General features: G+C 38.6%; 1 protein-coding gene across 1 annotated transcript in view; it reads right to left on the reverse strand.

Annotated features, from left to right (window-relative positions):
• Positions 1–20546, reverse strand: part of itga3a (integrin, alpha 3a) — a 45665-nt gene extending 25119 nt beyond the window's left edge. Inside the window, exons 1-4 of the mRNA XM_060891963.1 lie at positions 20267–20546; positions 2776–2903; positions 2424–2509; positions 1229–1472 (exon numbers count right to left, since the gene is read on the reverse strand). Of these exons, the coding sequence (XP_060747946.1) occupies positions 1229–1472; positions 2424–2509; positions 2776–2903; positions 20267–20445 (637 nt within the window). The 5' untranslated portion in view covers positions 20446–20546. The remainder of the gene's footprint in view (positions 1–1228; positions 1473–2423; positions 2510–2775; positions 2904–20266) is intronic.
• Between the last annotated feature and the right edge of the window lie 2882 nt (positions 20547–23428).

Below are 23428 nucleotides of genomic sequence, written 5' to 3' on the forward strand. Positions count from 1 at the left end.
GTCTTTATAAAGTGAGCTTTATAAAGCTGACATTCATGTGAGCTGAATGCCAACCAGATCAGACTAAACACTCATCAGCCATAAGAGAGAAACCAGAGAGAGTGTCTTTGATTGCTTGGAAGAGTTTATGAGTTACTGAAATGTAAATATAGTGAACAGATTAAATGCCAGCAATGGTGGGAGTTTTGGAGATTCAAGATTGGACTCCGTTATCACAATGCATTTGGTCTCAAACTATTACAGCAGAGTTCTGGAATCTGTCCAAACCTCATGAGAAATTTCTGGTAGCAGTGTTTCGATCATGAATGAATCAGTGTTTCTGAACAAATCTTTTGAGTAAACAAATCATTTTGTTCACTTCCGTGAAGAGACTCATACTGTAGTTATCATTCACTCAAGTCATTCACCGTTTGTGTAAAAGACGTGACTTCTAACCAACGTAAATGTCATTGTATGTATTGATAAAGAACCCTTAAAGAACAAGACTTGGTGTTGAGTCTGAACGAAAGCGATACTGATTCTGAATGAACTAGAACATCTGGTTCAGTATGAACTAAAGGAACTGGTTCATGAACAATATGATTGAACTGGTATTTGTCTGTCATGAACAAATCGATGAAAGAGACACGTCGTTCATTCAGTTCAGATGTGAGTCTTAGTGGTTCAACAAGAAGAGAAGAAGTCAGAGAAATGCTATGAAGCACTTTATCCATTTTAAGAATTTGTAATGACTGGTGATTGTCTTACACATTAAATATGACATCAACTGAAAGTTTCTTCTAACTCAACAGTTCAAAATATGGGAAAATATAACATATCAACATGTTATATATAACAACAACACGTATATAACATGTTGTCATTTGTGGAAAAAATAGTCTCTGTACATTTGTAGACATTTTTAATACATTTTAAAACAACAACGAATGGTTACTAAACCAAATGAATCTGAACAAATAATTTTGGAGAAATTAATCAAATGATTTGAAACATTGGGATGAAATGAAATGACCAATGCTACAGTAGGTCACTGTGTATGTCGTTCTAATAGACATGGTAACATCTTAGAACAAGCAAATTGAGCAAAACGTTACAACCAATCAGAGTCAAAATCACCAAATAACAATCAATGTTCTTGCTGTTCTTATCCCATAACATATCCCAATATGTTCATGAATATTCATTAACAATATTTGGGTGTCTGTTGGACTATGTGTGTATTTGTGACCTTGCCAGTTGTAGCAGCCCGGAGCTCCGGCGATCACCTCGGTTTCTGTCATGGTAGCAGAGATGCCCATATTACACATCCCCTCCATGAAGTGGTTTCCATTTGGGGAACACACTTCCTGGCGGTACTGCCACTGGCTATCACTGTCGTTATACCTCAGGTCGTTCCCCCGGATATAACACTTCCCGATCATGCGCAGGTTCACACCATTGTCCATTGTCCTGCTGTAGCGATGACCACATGCCTAAAACAAAACTGTGTCACAACCATTTGGCACATACATGGATTGGGATGTAATTCCTGATTTTTATCCAGTGTTCATCGAATAGGTTCTGAACACACTGATCATGATGACGCAGATTCTGAAACTGAGTGAATTTGTATGTCGGCTAACTAGATATTTAGACATATTCCTAGCAAAGAACTTAAGCAGGGCGTACCCAGTTCCCCAACTTCAACAACTCGACAATCTGCAAACGTTGTCAATTTATCTGTAGTACTTACACATGAAGATTTGATCTTCTTCAGCAGTTCCTTATTTTAACCAAACTCTGACTCTCCGATGTACACCACGTTAGAAGAAACATGCTTAGTTGCTGTTTTTGTCCAATATATTTTCCTCTGGTATGTTGACCCAAATACAGTGCTGTTGTGAGCATGTTTAAAAGTTCCACTTAAATTGTTGATGCTGTGTTTAATGGTACGTTTAATGGTACAAATAACTGTATTGCTGATGCCTGTCATATTACTCATAACACATATTGTAACAAATATTAAATGTTTCTTTTATCTCTAAATGTGTGCTTACTCTTATAATCATATTACCATATTATGTTACTTCCGCAACCTGAATGCAACCAGTGGTGCAAGTGTGACACTTGAAACATAATGCTTCAGAGGGGTAGAAGAGCAAAAGCCCCAAAATACACACACACACACACACACACACACACACACACACACACACACACACACACACACACACACACACACACACAATAATTCCCATGCTCGTGATGCAATTGATGCAGTGCTTAGAAATTTTAAATAGTTTTAAATATATACTATGCAATAGTAACCATGGTTTCTATGATACACCAAGTTAATACACAAGTTAACGACAAATAGACACATACAAGCATCAGTCTTGATTAGGGAATGAAGCAGCTTGTACAGTACGTGTAGAAACACTCACCATCACTCTGCCTTTTTGTGAACCTTGACTGACTACTGAGACTCCGAGCCACATTCCCTCTATAACATCTTCCGGATCAACAGTGTCTACACACACACACACACACACACACACACAATCATTTAGTCTACTTTTATTCTCAGTGTTATTCTCAGTATTAGTAGCAAACTGTATGTTATGCTAAATTTGATGAAAATTCAAAGGAAGTTTGCAGAAAATATAACACCTGCTTATTGCTGTCTTAGCCAAGCTATTTTTATTGCTGTTGTTAACTCTGGTTATTATAATAAATGAAAATATCAGTTTGGTTAAGCAAAATTAGAGTGGGGATTAAGGTGCCTGCAGACTTTACCTGAGCTGATCAGGTTTGCCCGTATGCAGTCTTTAGGGTCTGTAGTGATTGGACAAGAGTACATGTCTCCTGTCCGATTAGCCCGCAACTTAGACTCGGCTTTCTCCTCTGGTGCGCCAACCAGCAATCTATAACAAATGAAAAAATAAAACGAACTCATCACAATTAATGACAATCTTTTGTTATACGTCAGTGGATGAAATATACTGTAATGGATATTAAACTCTGCTAAAAGTATTTACATACTATTGATATCAAATATTAGCGTGGCTAATTGGAAAAAATTTCTGATGAAGTGTTACTGAGGTAAAAGTTGATTATACGTAAATGACTATGCCCAGAAAACCACAGTCCCTCCTCAAATGAGTATAGGAATATTTCCCTATACAGACTTTTTTATTTAGCAAACAATGTTAACATAGACGGAATCTTCTCATTTTTTATCACCTTTCCTCTTGTGCTCAGTTGGAATTTGCAATGAAGCATGACATGTTTAACAGCATGTGCTTTTCTGAGTGTGCCTGTGCATGTGCAGACAAAAGCACGTGTGATCTCTCTCTCACACACACACACACACACACACACACACACACACACACACACACACACACCACTCCCTCACTCTCCTCAAGCTAAAGATTCCACTGAACTCACAGAATGATTTGGTTTTAGTTTCCTTTTTTTTTTTTTTTTTTTTAACACTTTTCTGGCCATAAGCTTCAGAATCTTAAAGATGGTCACTTTGTCTCTTTAAAGTCTCCCTAATTAGTAAACAAACTACACGCAAAGTTGTTAAGCTGTTAAGTGTATAAATCATGCCAATGTTGCTAATCTATTAGCTAGCTTTCACTCGCTTAGACATGTTTAGAAAGATTAGTGAAACATCTGGCTGGAGCGACTTCTAGTAATGCTAAGAATTCTAGCTTTGTGTGATTCAGTCTGATTCATATCAGCTGTATTTAAAAACAAGTTACTACTAATACTATTGTCTGTGTTTCTGATAAGATGTTTCTGCTCTGATAGGATTATTCATAGTTTAGGATTAGGCATGTGCACATAATCATATATATATATACGATTCAATGCTCATGCTGCTGTTATCATGGATCATTTTAAATCAGCTAACTTGCTCTCTGGTCAATTCAGGAAGATGGAAGCCTTGTTAAAGCAGGCTAATTGTAAATGATCATGAGAGGCACAAAGTGGACAAACGTTCAAAAAAGAATGTTTTGAGAAACAAAGTTTTATTTGTAGCATGAAGGCGAGCTACAAATAAAAGTCATTTAGGCATCGGTCGAATTACAGACAGGCAACATTAGAATACAGTAGCACAATATACCAATGATATGACAGAAGCAGAAAACTAAACAAAAGAGGAACTAGCACTCATCACGCTTAAAACCGCACTGCAAACTTAAGGGGAAATGTGTAACGTAGCTGTCTGTCTTCCTGATAGTCTGTCTATCAGTCTGGTCTCTCTGATTGTCTTCTCTTCAGTATCACTCTTGACACCTGCTTACTCTTGTATTTCACACTGATTGATATTCAGCTCACACTTTGATCACTTAGAGCTGACAAAGACACAGAGGACAAACACAGAAACGCAGACATGTAGAAGTAGAGGAGAGGAGAGAAAGAGACATGTGGAGCAGGAGAGGAGGACCAGAGTGAAGGAGAAGTAAAAGACATCCCACTTTCTGGCTTCTGTTGAGTTAGATGTATGATGTAATTCTGTGTGAGGAAAGCAAATAAACAACAAGCTTTCCCTTCAACACTAATGAAGTCTATCTGTCACATCCAAGTCTACGTCTACTCTTGACATGTTTTTTATTTTCAGTAATCCACCTACTGAATACTGGGCCAGACATTGGAGTGGGAGGTCAGCAGGACGCTAACTCTGTGCATTGTCATCATCTGAAAGAACTGATGTGTGATATGTGGAAATGTGAGCTGTTGGTGGCCTAGTTAGCTTTGGAGGAACCGACATATGGAAGATTTGTTATTCTCAGACCCATCAGAGTACCACAAATATACCTACACTGTGAGAATAACCCGACTTGTGTCTAGACCTGTTTTACCCCACTCTTTTATTCAATGGACATTGCTGCAAAGCAGCTTTATAGGAAAATAAAAATTCTGAATAAAAATGATAAACGTTATATATTAAATTTAAATTTATCCCTAATTAGCAAGCTAGAGGCAACAGTGGTAAGAAAAAAAAATCCCTGAAAATATATGAGTAAGAAATCTTGAAAGAAACTAGACTCCAAAGAAAACCTCAACCTCAACCTCATCAGGGTGACACCTTCTTCCAACTATATAGTTAAGTGCTTTTGTATAACAAGGAGCTTTTGAGCAACTTATGAGTATGAGCAAAAAAATATTCTTGTTTGCCATAACCCGACCGACCCTGTCAATTTAGGACCGACTCAAATTTTTTTTTTTGCTTTAAGTCTGACCGACTTGCAGGTTGTAAATTTGAGTTAAGACCGACCAATTTTTTTTTTACTCTTCAATCAACTAATACAAATTCTATTGTTCAAAAATCTACTGAACGAATCGATTAGACCAATCAACACAAGTTTCGAAAACGAAAATAGGAAATTGATTTTAACAGCTTTCACCTCGGAGCGCGTTTTTTGGAACGCGTCACACAGCAACTGCAGCTTCGGACACACACGCATAACAGCAAATAATACGTCTGCACAATGTTTCTCTTTTTACAACAGAAATGTGAATGGTGTGCGACCGAAGGCACGGGTTGAAGACCCAGTCAGTGATGTCACGATATGCTAATTTGTTTAAATTCATACCTACGTAATCAAAATCACCAAAATTGTACTTTTTTTTTTTTTACATTGAAACTTGAAAAAAAAATATAGACCTACCTACGACCCTTTTTTTTTTTTTTTTTTACTGTTACTGCAAACCAAAATATTTTTAAGCATGGCCTCAGAATGAATTAGGCAGGTCTGGAGAGCAGAAGTGACCAGGAACACTGATTTCACAGTTTTATTATTTCTTACCAAACTGTGTTCAAACATGTTAAAGCAGGAGCTTCATCCCATACTAATAAGCAGGAATTTTATTTTTCCTTAGCCTGGAACGTATGCCAGGCTTTGTTGTCTTCATCATCTGCAATACTGAGTAGAGCTCCACAAGGTATCAAAAACATGTTTTGTTTGCTAATCAAACATTGTGTGATATATTGACTCAAATGCATTGCTAAAGAGAATGGAATGAGGTTCGGATACATTTATTTTCAAGACAGGCAGCCAATAGACATAACAACGCCAGGATACAAGCCAACAAACACGGCTAAAGATCTCCTGATCTCTCTATAGATAAGACTGAATGCTGTACATTATTGTCACAGTCTGGGTAGGAGGGAGACAGATCCATACGCAGGATAGCTTCAAATGACAGGGGTTTAATAAACAATAAAGACAACACGGTAAAATACGCGACGACACTTAACAACGGTTAACATGACTAGACGTGACCACACACACAACTAATGATTCGCGCTGCCATCGGCAACGCGGCACACTTAAATACGAAAGACAATCAGATACAATTAGGAACAGGTGTGGAGACAGGGAGGAACAGATGAAGGCGGGGCAGACACGTGACAACAACAATAACAAAAGCACATGGCCAGAAGTCCGGGCTGATCCCTGACAATTATCAGCTGTACACAGGGGGTCTTATGTAATTGTAAAACACAAGCATGGATATGGACATTCATCTATTAACATGTATTTGGTGTCAAAGTCAAAATTCAGGTGTTGTCAAAACCAAAATAATGAGCTGGACATTCCAATGAGGACCCAATTCCAACCCTTGGGTATACGGTTCAATTATCCTGTAGGTTCATTTGAAAGCAACATTGGGACACCCAGATATGTGTCATTCTCATATTTTCTATGACAACATCCCTTCAGTTGGTAAGTTTATGTCTATACATTCTGTGCTTGATCCCACCTCTCTAACATATGACAATCAATACCAAAGTGGTCATTTTACTGTTTTCCAAGCTACATTTTTCAACCAAGTATCCTCAAAGTTAGAGCTATAGATCAGGTCACTCAATTCATGTTACCTGTATAGAAACTTAAAGGCAGGGTCTCCGATTTTTGAAAGCCAATGTCTACATTTGAAATCACCAGAACAAACACACCCCAACCCAAATGGGTCCCACCCCTGTATTGAAAGCTCCACCCACACATACATACGTAACCCAGGCAAATAATAGAAAGAAATGTGTCTATCATATTTGAAGGGAAAACAATACGATTGCAGATAAACAAGCAAAAATGACACACAAGCATAAGCCGCGTTCACACTGCAAGTCTTAATGCTCAATTCGGATATTTTGCTCATATCTGATTATTTTTTGTTTGGCTGTTCACATTACCTTTTAAAATGTGGCCTATATCAGATACCAGTGTGAACTATTTGCTGTTTCGAACTGACCCGCATGCGCAAACGAACAATAACAATGATGTCACACGCAGCACGCCGTTGCGCTAAAGTTGGCGAGGTTATGGAGGAAGTAAGCACTTTCGCTTTTATTTCTAAATAATAATGGCAGCACAGAGACGCAGTGTTTTAAAAACTTTCAAATGTCGAGGACAACTTTTGATTATTTGATCCATTTTGTAGGCATAGTCACGTTTGTGTGCGTACTCGCGGCGCATAATTGTGACGAATGTCGATGTAGATTGACGTAAAAGTCGCATCAAATCCGGCTTGGTTGTTCACACTGCGGCCACATTGGAAAAAAACAGATTTGGGTCTGATTCAGGACCACATGTGGAAGTGGTCTGAATCTGATTTGAAAAAATCAGATCTGGGCTAGATTTGAGTGTTCACACTACTCCTGAAGAGGTCTGACCTGGTCACTTGACTCCAAAAAATCAGATTTGGGCCACTTTTACCTGCAGTGTGAACGTGGCCATAATCATGCAAAGTACGGCATATATTAGCTCTGTGAAACAAAGCAAAACCAACGTTACTCACCTATCGAGAAGGAAAAAAGCGCCTCGGTGTCTTAAGTAAAGTTGAACTTCCCGAGTCAATAACTCCTGAACTAAACACTGTTACTACACAAAACACGGTTGTAGCTTCGTCTCTACATTACTACGATAGAAAAGAGGTGTTATTTGTGTAGTAACAGCGTTTAGCTCAGGAGTTATTGACTCGGGAAACTCCAATCTGTGAATATGTGACCAACTTCCCGCTCCTTCAGTTCTCTCCAGCGCAGGAAAGCTGATCTATATTAACACGTCCTACTTCTTGCCTTATCGTAAGCCTTTCTTCGCTTTCTTTCTTTGTTTTTATCCTCCATGTCAATGTTAAAACCGCTTTCTGCTAATGTCACACATGCGCACTGAACACTTTCTCCGCCGCATATTGACAAGCCCCGCCCCTTTCTGCTCACTGGCTACACGTTTGTTTTGATTTCTGTTTATTATTCGGCCCGACTCAGTTTTCTGAAGCATTTCTTAAAAATCGGAGACCCTGCCTTTAATGAAGAAGCTCAGACTTATGTTGATCCTCAGTCTAGGCAAACACAAATCATACAATTCCAATTTCATCCCATCCAGACTTTAGTTTCCGTTCTAGTCTTGTCTCTGCTCCTGTTTTGTTATTGGATGGCTACCTTAATGTGTTCACATTTTTTTCTGTTTCTCTTTCTAAAGGCATACCATCAGTTTTTTCCTGTTAAGTCCAACCTTTAGTCTTAGACTTCTGTGTTCCCTGTTGTTTGTTTCTTGTAGTACTTTCTGGTTTTGGCCCTTGCCTGTTTTCTTTAGTTAGTTACCATTGACATTGACTACAATTCTTGGAATTTCCCATAATAGCACACTCTTAATCTACGCACTTGAGTCCTGTCTTCACTAACCACAAGTTTCAACCCACTGCTTGTTGTAAACTTGCCCCAAACATGTGACCTATTCGTCACTCCAGGTTCATCTGAGCTCTAATTTGTACATTGTTTTGACAGGATTATTAATAGCATTTTACCAATTAATACAATTCACTCATTCTGAGTTCCATGCTGAAGAAGGCTGCCTACAGTAGGTAGAGCAGATAAGGTCTGTCCCATTCAGAAACGAACATAAGGACACCTGTCTTTCCATTTACTTTTGAACAAATGTCAAGAAAAGGTGAGTCTATAATTCTGTTCACCATGCATGGAAGAAACATAATGGACTAATGAAGGAATTATGGATTCTTCTCATTAACACAGAAGTGTCTCAGGTGGTCTAGCAGCAGGATCCTGCACTCTCAATGCTGTGGCCTAGGTTTGATTCCGGAGCAGGGAACAAACCTAGCCACTCAGGGGTTAATCCCTCAAAATAGGAGGGTTGTGTTTGTGCATCTTTCATAAATTTTGTGCCAAATAAAAATATTCAGAGCAGACAATACCCAGGGTTCCTTGGATAGGCTTTGGATCCACTGCAACCTTGAGCACTATAAATTGGTTACTAAAAATGAATGAATGAATGAATGAATGAATGAATGAATAACTTAACCATTTTGAAAACAAATAAATACTAAAACATGGTGTGCGTATGCTTAATGTTTATGCTCACTGAAGCATAATGGAATGACATTTATGAAGGCCACAGGGACAAGGACAAGGAAGCTACTTTGGTTAGACTATTGGAACGTACCAGAATGCATTAATTAACCTAAAACTCCACAGTGACATTTCTTCTCAAATAACCTTTCATAAAAGTGTACTCATCAGCCCTGCCCTTTCAGTAAACATCGCTAAAGGCAGAGAGAGAGAGAGAGAGAGAGAGAGAGAGAGAGAGAGAGAAAGTGAGAGAAAGCAGAAACACAAAAGAGTGATTTGAAGCAGATTAACCACAGTCATGTCGAGGCAAGTAGAGAGGAATAAAACACAGCATACACAGATTTGAGCAGATAACCTGTATACACAACCCTCTAATGATTCTACAGCACAGCATGAATACACATGAACACACACACACACATTCTCTCACAATCAGTATTCATATAGCAGTAACGTTCAATTGCTTCATATCACAACGATGCTGACTTCTTGTATCTGATTGGTCAGAAGATGTAGACAATTCTGATAATATTTCCAGCTGTAGCACCAATCACAGGCTTATATTGGTGTGCATTATTGTTTCTTTGGAAATAACTCATTTACAGGGGCTTCTGGTTTACGCAATCAAAGCCTAATAAAGAATTTATAAATACACAGTCATGTGAAAAGTTTAGGACACCCAATTAAATATTAAGTTCTTTATTAAGAAAAGTCAACATGTCAATTTCTGATCTTGTTTTAATTTGTACCTGTAGAAGAAAGTGATGTAATTGCTTGTAAACAACAACAAAAAACACTTTTCACTTATTAAACAAAAGAAAAGCTAGGACACCCTATGTCCAAATAGCTAGTATTTCCCCTTTAGGCTGAAATAACCTCAACGAGACGTTTCTTGTAGCCATCTACCAGTTTCTGACATTGACTGGATGAACGTTTCTCCCACTCCTCAATGCAGAATTCTTTCAGCTGTGTGATTTTTTAGGGGTTTCTTGCATGTACAGTCTGTTTCAAATCACCACACAGGATCTCAATAAAATCTGGGTTTTGACTTGGCCATTCCAGAGTTCTCCATTTTTAACTTATCAGCCAGTGCTTGGTGGATTTACTGGTATGTTTTTGTCATGTTGCAAGGTCCCGTTCGACTTCAGCTTAAATGTTTTTACAGATGGTCTCACATGGTCCAACTTCTGGTACAATGTAGAATTCACAGTGGATTCTATGATGGTGAGCTGGTCAGGTCAGTGCTGCAGCAAAGCATCTCCAAACTATAACACTATAACAACCTCTATGTTTCACAGTTAGTATGAGGTTCTTTTGCTGAAATGGTGTATTTGGTTTATTATCAAAAATGCCCTCTGTTATTTTTTTTTTTTCCAAATAATTAAATTTTAGACTTATCCGTCCAAAGCACAATATTCCAGACGTGTTTGACTTTGTCTCTGGGTTCTTTGGCAAACTTCAATCTTGCCCTCGTGTTTTTCTTAGACAGCAAAGGTTTCCTCCTTACACACCTCTCATGATAATTAAAGCTGTCAGTCTCTTTCTGGTAAATACACTGACATAAACTGTAGCAAGAGACTGATGTAGGTCCCTTGATGATATTTTAGGGTTTTTGGCTTACTTCTTTAAGCATCTTACAGTCTGCTCTTGGGGTGAATTTGCTTGGATGGCCTGAGTTGGCCACGTTGCTATTTATTTTAAATGTTCTCCACTTGTAAATGATTTTCTGACAGTTGAATGGCTGATTACAAATTCTTTTGAGATCTTTTTATATTCCTTACCAGACTCATAAGCAACAAAGATCTTCTTTCTAAAGGCCTCAGAGAGTTTTTGGCTGTCACCAGGGTGATACCTCTCACGTCAACAATTAAGAGCAAACCAAACTAAATATCTGAGGTTTAAATAAGACAAACCTTCTTCAAAATGCACTGTAACAATGTTCTAATAATTTGCACCGGTAGTTAATATTATTCATTCATTCATTCATTCATTCATTCATTTACTACCGCTTATCCGAACTACCTCGGGTCAAGGGGAGCCTGTGCCTATCTCAGGCGTCATCGGGCATCAAGGCAGGATACACCCTGGACGGAGTGCCAACCCATCACATGGCACACACACACTCTCATTCACTCACGCAATCATACACTACGGAGAATTTTCCAGAGATATACTTATATACTTTCAATACATTTCGCACCGTGGCGCTGGCCACGGAGCTTTGCACGGCACTGACGCACCGTCCCTGGGCTGCTGGCTACCGATCCCCCATGGGTTTCGTGACATGTCCCAAAAGGTTACGGTTTTTGGTGTAAAGTTCTGAGAGTACTTGGAGAAGTTGGGCTCTAATTTACCAGCAGAACCATGACATAGCAAAAAACTGGAAATGCAACTGGAAATGCCCCGAATCCCAGATCTGAAAGACTGGATTGATGGGATGGTTGATATTGCTTCATATGAGAGTGTGTTAGGGACATTGTATAGTGAGGGAGAACTGAAAAAACATGGGTTCATTTTTTGGCAGCTTATGAAATTGATGTAAATGAACAGGACTGATAAATAATTCAATAATTGCTCATTTCCTTGTGTTCTTGTTTTGCTTCTTGATGCTGACTACATTTACAGCATTTGGCAGACACCCTTACAGTATATCCAGAGCGACTTACATTATCTCATTTTTTATACAGCTGAGCAATTCAGGGTTAAGGGCCTTGCTCAGGGGCCCAACAGAGGCAATTGGATTACCTGGGATCGAACTCACAACCTTCCGATTGGTAACCTACCACCTTAACCACTAGGCTACCACATGACCCCATACGACATACCACATGACACCACATAGATATATAACTGAACAATAAAAAAAAATTGGATTAAAAAAAGCCTTGAAATCCTGGAGGAACTATAATAATTATGTCAACGGACGGTCATCATACATGAGAATAGTAAGACAAATGTGTGTGTTCCAAATCAAGAGCATTCACTCATTCACTCACTCACTCATTCACTCACTGTCCTTATCACTCCTTTTCCTCACACACATATATACACATGAGTACAGACTGTTATAGGCGGTGCTGCCTCTCTGATAAAGAATTAATAAATGAATATCTGAGGATTGTGTTGCCCAGATTTTTCACATTTTTTTTTGCCAGTTGGCTCATACAATGCTCTTTTTTCTCTAGACCACCTGCCAGGCTGATTCCCATTCCGGAAAAGACAGGTAAGGGAAAATTCCCCAAGCTCTGAAATGTGTTGCAGCACATCAGACTACCCTGATGTTAAAGGCTTCTTGAATTTCTCACTGATGATAAGAAAAAACTGTGATAATACCTACATAATAAACTAGATTTATCAGTATATATATATATATATATATATATATATATATATATATATATATATATATATATATATATATATCAGTTTATCTGCGTTTAATGGGTTTGGTGTGTTTCGTCCTTCACTGATGATGAGCTGTATGAGCGGCTGTGTCCTGATTAAGTTGTAACATCTCTAGGTGTCACAGACTTTACACACAGACACAATCAAAGGCAGGATGTTCTAGCTGAAATTTAAAAAACCACACTCACAGACAGACTGAGTCACTTCCTCTGGATTGGTTCATTCTAGGGCCAAAAAAACCCCAAAACTGTCTTACATCTTGTACTTCACACCGACGTTGACTCGTTCAGTCCTGTAAAATTTTTGCATTTCTTTCATGTGAACCTCTTATCTGTTTCACACATACGTGACCACACACACACACACACACACACACACACACACACACCCACACACACACACACACACAAGCACATACAGTATATACACACACTTTCTCACTATCCTTGTAAGGACCTTGTACTGGCATAATAATTAATGCAGCTGATTAATGCTCTGCCTATAAACAAACGATCAAATAAATAAATAAATAGCTTCTGTCAGTTATCCACACACACAGACACACACACACACACACACACACACACACACAGGAATGCACATTTCCTTAACAGAGGCTGGTTTCTCACTTATCGTTATTGCAGCACTGTAGGTGTGATGTATTAAACTCAGAGGAAGCAGCAGTTCAATTATTGTATTCGCTTCTATGTTGTTGTTGTTAAATGCTGAACTGAACAGAAGTGTCCCACAGAGCGAGAAAATTTTATCTGAATTTTTTGGTATATATACACACACACACACACACTCACACACATACACACATATACACACACTCACACACGTCAAGGTCTATTATTAGTGATTGCTACTCAATATTAATTCATCTAAGATAACCTAAGATTAAATAATTAAAGATATCATAAATATAACAAAAACAAAATTTATTATAGTTATTATTAATTTATTATTTATTATAGTTATTAAGACATGCATGGTAGGTTGATTGGAAAATTGTCCGTAGTGTGTGATTGTGTGAGTGAATGAGAGTGTGTGTGTGCCCTGCGATGGGTTGGCACTCCGTCCAGGGTGTATCCTGCCTTGATGCCCGATGACGCCTGAGATAGTTCAGATAAGCGGTAGAAAATGAGTGAGTGTGAGAGTTTATTATTGTGATGTGTGTGTGTTTGTGTGTGTGTGTGTGTTTGGAGGCCTTCACATGAAATATTTTGACATTTTGTACTACAAAACTCTTAAACCTACAGGCTTTCCTTCACTAATCTATATTTATACCTGTTTATATACAAACTGGTATATGCAAAGCAAAGAATGTTTAATTAAAGCGACAAATGAAGGCTTTGTCTCTTCTTGTTTAAATGGCTTGATATGCATATGAACAAATCCAAGAATCTAAGAACCGGTTGAAGCGAACACACAAACTGTCTAGTTAAAGTCTTAAGAAAATGTACTTTTTTGTGCAACTTTTTTGTTATTTTCCCGAACAAATCTCTTTTCTGCCTCTGCTAGGAATCAGGGGACATTTTTTCCTCCAATAAAAGAAACACAGTGAGCGAGTTGACACGTGGTGAACAATCGTATCCAAAAAGACCAACAGATAAATAACATAAGCATGTATGTGTGTGTGTGTGTGTGTGTGTGTGTGTGTGTGTGTGTTTATGGTGGGGAAATAAATTTGTTCATTCTGTTTCCATTCATAGTAACAGGCGAAGAGGAAATGGCAGATTAGTTCACTTAATCGCTAATACATGACCAGAAGCACAAACAGAAACATAATTTGATCATTAACGTATTAGTGAGACTTTAGGAACAAAATATTTGCGCTACATCTTCCTTCCTTAAACATGCTCACATGCTATTTACTAATTACCAGACCTGCCATCTCCAAATAGGAAAAAGAAAACTAGACAGCATATTTTCAGTCTAGTCTATCGGACGCAGCTTGACTGTCTGCACTGACCCGCACAGGAGAGCAACAGAAACAACAATCATCTTTTAATTGTAATTTTCATTCCCAAGACATTTTTGTTCTCAGTTTAGACTCAGATTCATGTTCTTATTTACCAGGAGTAGAAAACAATATGGCCTTCTTCTTGTTCTCAAGATCCTGAGATCACGGTTGTCAAGACATTATTAAAGTTACTGGTGTTTTTTTGCACCATTCTGTATAGACATTGTTGTGTTTGACTGATTGGATGTTATGAGCAGGTATACAGGTGTAATTCTTGTCTAATGTTGGCTCAAGTCAAATATTTCACTTCACATTACACCAATCAGGCATAACATTATGACCAATATTGTGTTGGTTCCCATTTTGCTGCTAAAAGAGCCCTGACCCATCGGGGTATGGACACCACATGCCCATTGTTGACGATTTCAGCGGTGGACTGGGGTCAGCACCCGGACTGGTCTGCGGATATGCAGCCCCATACGCAACAACCTGTGATGCACCGTGTATACTGACACCTTTCCATCAGAACCAGCATTAACTTCTTCAGCAATTTGAGCTACAGTAGCTTGCCTGTTGAATCGGACCACAAAAGCCAGCCTTCGCTGCCCACCCGCAAATTATCAAATGTCCTTTGGCTGCCCAGGACCTTGTCGCCGGTTCACCACTATTCCTTCCCTGGACTACTTTTGATAGATACTGACCAGTGCAGACCAGGAACACCCCATAAGAGCTGCAGTTTTAGAGATGCTCTGATCCATAGTCATCTAGCTATCACAATTTCACCATTCTCAAACTCACTCAATTCTTGCTTGCCCATTTCTCCTGCTTCTAACACATCAAATTTGAGGACAAAATGTTTGCTTGCTGCCTAATATATCCCACCGGCTAACAGGTGCCGTGATGAAGAGATAATCAGTGTTATTCACTGAACCGTAGATTGTTATGGAAGGAGTTTCCAGTAAGTAGTCATAATGGTGAGTTCTCTACCACAGAATTTGCTCAATACTCTGGCAAGTGCAGTTTTATTATTCTTTAAGAGAGACAAAGTTTCTCTAGTTTACAACTCAAAAAGACAGAACACGAAGCCGCCATGTCGTTGCAGGAAAATCAACGTGAGCTAACTTACTTACTTAGTTGTCAATCATTGTGTCATAAGATTCATAAGTCAGTTGATCTTCCATTTCTAATGGGAAAATCTGGTTTACTGTATGTTTTGAGTGAAAGCTCATACCAGTGAACACTGTTCCTACACAAAAAGCATGAAGGTTGCCAGGCAGAACGTTGTGGAACACTATTTAGCATGATACTCTGTGCAAACTGAGATGCGTCCGCATCTACTGTTAACTGATATTCTGCCTGATAAACATTGCACTTCCCCATCTCGATTAGCTAGTACTCTAAAGAACATAAGACAAGGATCTGAGACGAGGCCATGACTTCACAAATAATTTGCCTGTTCAAGAACACACTGTTAAGGGATTTGGACCAAATTATTTTACATTACTATACTGTATGTCTGGATTACAGTGTTGTAATGTAACGGAGTACAAATACTTCGTTACTGTACTTAAGTAGAAATTTCACGTATCTTTACTTTACTTCGCTATTTAAATTTATGTCAACTTTCACTTTTACTCCACTACATTTCCTAGATAAAATGTATACTTTTACTCCGCTATATTTCCAATAAGCATCTTCGTTACTCGTTACTACAAAATAAAATCAGAAGAAATGTGTGCGACTGTAATAAGGGAGGTTTGGCGAATCACTGCTCCTGCGCAGCGTGCACGCGCAGTCCTGGAGGCATTTATCTATAACGTTAATCGGCGGAAATCCGCAAATACGGCAACCAAAAGCAGTGAAATTTCACTATTCTTATTACCAGAGTTGTAGCACAAATTAAAATATTAAAATAACAATCCAATAACATCCGTTACTAAATAAAAATAACATTTATTGATTTGGTCTTTATTATTGATATTTTTTATTAATGACTGCATTCATTAGACACACTGTTTGTAGAGAATGCACACATACATGAACTGATTTGATTCAAGACTGGCATCATTACATCATGCATAAAATTTTGGTGTCCACTTTTGCCATTTTAAATAATACCATAACTTTTGGCTTACTATGTAGTCATATAATATATAATATAAAACTCTTCTTGTTTTAAATCCTCACTGAGGGCTAAAACCCCCTAAAGATGAAACCCTAGAACCGCCCTTGGTCTTATGCCTACAGAAAATCACTGAAATTTTACTTTTTACTTTTACTTCAAATACTTAAGTACATTAAATATCAGAAAATGACTTTTGATACTTAAGTACAGTAAATATCAGATACTTTAAGACTTTTACTTGAGTAATATTCTAAAAAGGTAACTTTCACTTCTACCAAAGTCTTTTTCCAGTAGGATACTTTTACTCAAGTATTGCTTTCTAATACTTTATACAACACTGCTGGATTAGGACTTTTACAGATGTTTTATACAGAAGTTACTGTATAAATCTTGGACAAATTGTTTGGTCCAAGATTTGGGACACAGCCTATATAGAGACTGATGCACACCAAACTGATTTCTATTCAATCAAAGCTGGATTGTGTCTTATCCTGACTCATATCCTCCAATGATATGAGAAACTGTGTGTGTGTGTGTGTGTGTGTGTGTGTGTAACCACTGTGATTTTTTAAAGCCTGAGGATTTCTGGAAAGAAAAACATTAATGCAAACTGAGATATCAGTTTGCTTGTACCATCATGTTCATGTAGCTTCAGGGCCAAACACACACACACGAGCGAGTACACACACCTGGTGCTCTAACCAATAGTAGATATGTTACTACATTGTAGTGCAGAAATACATTAAGTTTAGTGTGTAACTTGTCATTAAATCTGCTCTACATTGAACACACACAAGAATGTTTGTTATGATCGGTTTAAGTATTTACAGATCCATACATTATAGTACATCCCATCCATCAAGCATGATATTAATATTACAGATGCAAATACCTTCACTCTGGTTGTGTTCCATTTAGAAAGAGGCTCTAAATGTTCTTATTTTAGACACATACAGTGATCTATAGTGTGTGAGAAACATGGCATATACCTGCACTGTACAGAACTATTAAAATGTTTTGAATAAAACTTTGTCCTATGGCTAGGGTTATGACTTCACTTCCTGTGTACGAGAAGAGCGGGCATGTTCTATTCACCATGGTGACTGGACAGGTTACTGACGGCCGCGTTCGTTATGAGTGTTCAGATGAATGATTAATAAAACCCACACCCTGCAGTTCAGCTTAATCATTCACATAGACACACCTTGGAACAACACACACACACACATATACACACAGAAAAAGAATAAAGAGTGAGAGAAAGAGAGAGAGAGAGAGACAGAGAAAGAGAGAAAGAGAGAAAGAGAGAGGAAGCAAGAGAGAAACCGCCACACGCTTGTTTTTATTAAAAACATCCTGCTGCTAATCCCTTACCTTTTACTGACCACCATTAGCTCTGCATTACATCTAAGATCTGCCCCAGATAACTACAAATGTTAGAAAAAATGAACTGTGACCTGCTTTCGGTGCTAGCGTACAAACCTCAACTCATCGTTTTGTATCAAACCAACACCGTCACAGAGGAAGGAAACACCTAAGAAACACCTAAGGCAAAGCAGAATGTACTGTCCTGCCTTCAGGGCTACTAGCTAATTTAGCTTGTGCACTAACTACAGTGGACCTCCAAAGTTTACACACCTGTTCAAATCGCAGGCTTTTACGATCCATGATGGCGGATCTTTGAATTGAAATTGGAATTGAAATTGGGGGTTGGGGGAGGTGGGGTGTCTTTTTTTATAATTTGCTATGTGACTTATGTTCAAAAGTAATGATCATAACATGGTCTTGACATCATTCTTAACATCATCCAACTCGTGAAAGATCTTGAAAAGCATGTAAAGGAACTCACCGGTGAATCATTTTCGAATAAAGAGAGAAGTACAAACAAATTTCAGTAACGTTAGATGTACAATAAAGTATGAAGATGAAACCCATCATCAATCATCAAGTAGATCAAGTGGAAATAATGGGACAACATAATGATTTTACCATTAACAGGACGTCGCTCATAAAGGGACAAGCTTATCAGAGAGCTACGACAACGTTAAAGGAGCTGCTGAAATCTCTGGAACATCTGAAAATATCACCCCAAATCATGGGGCAAATGATGGATTGTTAAGTCCAAAGTAGCACATTGTCCATCACAGGGCATCATGCACACAGATTTACACAGTGCTTCACATCCAGGGTCAATTTAGAGCAGCCAGTCCACCTACTGACATGCAGAAGAATCCTATATGGGTACACGTACAGACAGACAGTAACCCAAGCACAGGTTCAAACCGAAGATCCTATACTGTAGCTCCCATTTAGATTATAATCATTCCTTCTTAGCTACTTGAGGAACATTGTAGTACCTATTCTCACTTTGAGATTAATCAGTAGACTGAAGAGAGAAATTTCTTATTTTTAAACTTTCCTCTTATGATTAATTCCCATCACTGGAAGAAGCATCTCTATTAACATGGCCAAGACCTCAGAGGAGAGCTAAATTTATAATGGTGATGGATTAGGTTAAGAAACTTCTGTCTCATGGCTTTTCAAAGTCTTTTTCCCCTATTGTTAAGTGCATTAATTAAATCAGGTGATAAAATACCGCCATGTTTCCCTCGGCCTGCACGAACTTGCAAAAGTCTGTTGAAATGCCCCGCAGTATCACCCAGAATCAATTTCACCACTATCTAGAAGTCTCACACCTCTCAGTGCTGAGAGTCTGCTGTGTTTGCTGTGTCACACTCATCTTATAAATGATTCAGAAACTGGTCATCCGTGGGCAGTAATTACAGGAATTACTTTCCTTAGGGTGAAGAAATTCAGGTAATAAATTCATGACTGTTTTTGTGAATATTTTTATTTTAACTACAATTTAACAATCTTAGCCTATTAATAAAGTGGCAATAAATACCCTTATGCCAATTCCACTAAAAATGAACACTCTGCAATAAATGAGCAGAACTGAAACTGAAAAACTGAACTGAATTTATATTTACAGCATTTACCAGGCATCCTCATGAGTGATTTACACGTGCTGTGCAGTCTGTATCAAAAACACATCCTCGTGCTAGTTCACTTGGTCAGATGCACATAGTGCCAACAGTCTCAGACCCTGTTGAAGATTTAGCACAGAATGAACTTTAGTAGGAACAAAAATGATTCAAACTCACAACCTCCTGTGTTGGAAGATGTTGGAGATGCAATGGGTTTATGGCAAATGAATCTGGTTTAGGAAAAAGTGTTCCTGAAGAACTCTAGACAAGAGACATGAAGTGACATGAACCTATTTGCAACTAACACTTTATTCACCACATGCATCATTGTATACTATATACTGTACTGTGCATGTGTGAGCACTTACAGGTAGTGTGCGTTAGTGTGTTAGTGAGTGAGTGAGTGAGTGTGTACTTACAGGTAGCGCTCGCGCCCTACGGTTTGCCGGTGCATCGCCACTGAAAGACCGAACAGGCTTCCGGGTGTGTTTCCCTCCTTTACCACCGCAAAACGCGAGTCCAAGTTAAAACCCGCACACACACCAGAACACAGAAACACAAACAGCACGGTCAGGACCATCCGGAGTTGTGACGTCATTGTGCTGACCCTCTTTAATTAACCCCAAGTGACAGGGGAGCACTTTTCTAGTCGTGCTTCTGAACACGCGAGCCGGTTAATATCTAAGTCCAAGTAGAGTAAAGAGGAGCAGGAGGAGGAGGAGGAGGAGAAAGTGCATGCACACGCACACACACACACACACACACACACACACACACACACACACACACAGCCCCTCCCACGAGTGTTTGCTAGAGGAGGAGCGCAAAAGGATCTCTCGAAAAGCGAAAGCTAAGCCTCAAAACGCATACTAACATATTAAATCAGAGGGAGGGGTGTCGGGGGCTGCAGGTGCACAAGCACCTGCCATTTTAGTTCTTGACGTCTATAGTGCACCCTTTTAACCACCCCTTACATCGCCCGCCGACCAACCCCCACCCCCACCCCCCCGCCACAAGACTTGTGCAGTATCACAACACTAGAACACGTGCTAGGAGGAATTCACACTGCGCCTTCAAAACAAAAAAACACAAAAGGATCAAAGGACCCGTGATACACGTGCACACGCAGGGGAGGGTGTGTGTGTGTGTGTGTGTGTTCGTGTCAAGTCTCCAACTATGTCCTAGAAATTGATCAAAAAATACATTGAAGCAAGCAAAGTCGTCCTGAATAAAGAGCTTATGCTTGTAATAACAATATAAAAAAGATATACAAAAAAATATAAAGATAAAATATAAAAAATACGTATAATACAAATATAAAACACGTATTATACAAATATAAAAAGTCTCCACATGACCATATGGCAGGGTTTTTGATAAAATAAACAAAACAAAAAAAAGAAGCCAAGTTAAATAAGAACTTGTTCTTCATTCACTATAAAATTACAGCCTGTGACAATTAAATCAGTCTGATTTTTAAAAGAGATAAAAGTTATTATTCATCAAATATATATATGTTGAATATATCACTTCAACATTAACACTGTGTACAGAACTAATGTCTAATGGCTAAGGGTTATCCGTTGCATATTTTATGAAAAAAGACTGAATCGTTGGTGTTTTGCACGTTGTGCTTTGACGGCTGGATCTGGCAGCAGACTTATATAAAAAAAAAAACAGTTTACTGTTTAGAAGTTTTATAGACTTTACTGTATACGTCTATAGTATTGCAGGATTTGGTGCTGAAAAAACATTATTCAAACTGAGAGACTTCTAAGAATGTAATGGCACATGCAGGCTTTATGGAGTGTGAGTGTACTTTATACCATGTAGAACACTGCGAATTGACATCTATTGAACAAATGAATTTAAACCAATAATACTGTACTATATTTTTACTACATTCATGTCGAAATGTATGTTTTTATTTATCAAGGCCGAAATTCTATCTGTTTGTTTTTAATGGATCTCAGTCCGGCTTGGTCATGATTTTGAGGACAAAGCTGAACTTCCTTGAATTCTTAACCAAGAAACGTTTTGTTTGGAGAAAGGAAAATACTGCGGTCCAGCATAAGAACTTTATCTCATCTGTGAAACCTGGTGGTGGTAGTGTCATGGCCTGTAATACGATGCAGCAAGACAATGACTTTAAGCACTGGTTAAAAGAGAATAAACTTAGTGTTTTGAATGGCCAAGTCAAACTCAAAGAACATTCATTCATTCATTCATTTTCTACCGCTTATCCGAACTATTCTCAGGTCACGGGGAGCCTGTGCCTATCTCAGGCGTCATTGGGCATCAAGGCAGGATACACCCTGGACAGAGTGCCAACCCATCGCAGGGCACACACACTCTCATTCACTCACGCACAATTTTTTCCAGAGATGCCAATCAACCTACCATGCATGTCTTTGAACCAGGGGTGGAAACCGGAGTACCAGGAGGAAACCCCCGAGGCACGGGGAGAACATGCAAACTCCACACACACAGGGCGGAGGTGAGAATCGAACCCCCAACCCTGGAGGTGTGAGGCTAACGTGCTATGTGCCTCGCCTGTGAAAGAACATACTGATGCAAATATACTGTATAGAACCTTCTAAAGGGTTCACAAACTTTTAAGCACCACTGTACACCATATAGTTTATTTATGTAGAACCTTTAGCATCAATAACAAGAAATCAATTTTCTGCTGGAATTGATGAATCTCACAGAAATTTTGGCACCCTCATCTTTAAACATTACTTGAGATCATTGATATTTTAGGACATTGGATTATGCAAAGCTCTCTTAAGATCTTGCCACAGTGTTTAACATAGTTGAGGTCTGGACTTTGACTTTTGCATTCCAACACCTTCATTTCTTTCTTTTTAAGTTATTCTTTAGAGGTTTTTTAGTTATACCTTGAGTTCTCAGCGCACCTGACAAATCAGTGGAATGGATTGCCATAAATCAAGGATTCAATTCTTTAAATTTGAACACATACATTAGCACCCATTATTACCAGAATCATTCCTGAGGTAAAGGCAATTTCCAAGATAATATGTGCGTGAGAGACAATGAAAATAAATAACAAGCTGTATAGTGATGGGCCAGTAGGAATAGAGAAAAACAGGGACTGTAATTCTTATGGAATAATCAGAAAGGGAAACATCATTAATTATTTTAAACAGGAAGTTATTTAATCAGCGATTGAACTTTTTTGATGTGTGTGTGTATGTGTGTGTGTGTATGTGTGTGCCTGTGTGTGTGTGCGTGCTTGCAAATCTTGTACTTTGATTATGAGCGCAAGAGTTATAGCTCTACAATCACAGCCCAATCTCAAAGAACAAAGGCTGAGTCTATAATTATACTGTGAGTAACGTCCATTCTCTCTCATTCTAAACACTATGTGTCACTGACAGGCACAAATAACTGAGCCCAAATTGAGTCCTAGTTTCCTGTTTCATGGTTTTTTTTTCTTAATTTCTATGCTTTTTAATGGGTTTACCCTCCTTACTCCAACACCTTCTGCTCACCACCCCCCAAATGCTGTACTGCCCCACCCCTCTGGGGGTATAACAGGAAGTAGATCAGAAGGAAGT

The sequence above is a fragment of the Tachysurus vachellii genome, chromosome 18, assembly GCF_030014155.1.
Source record: "Tachysurus vachellii isolate PV-2020 chromosome 18, HZAU_Pvac_v1, whole genome shotgun sequence".
NCBI lineage: Eukaryota > Metazoa > Chordata > Actinopteri > Siluriformes > Bagridae > Tachysurus > Tachysurus vachellii.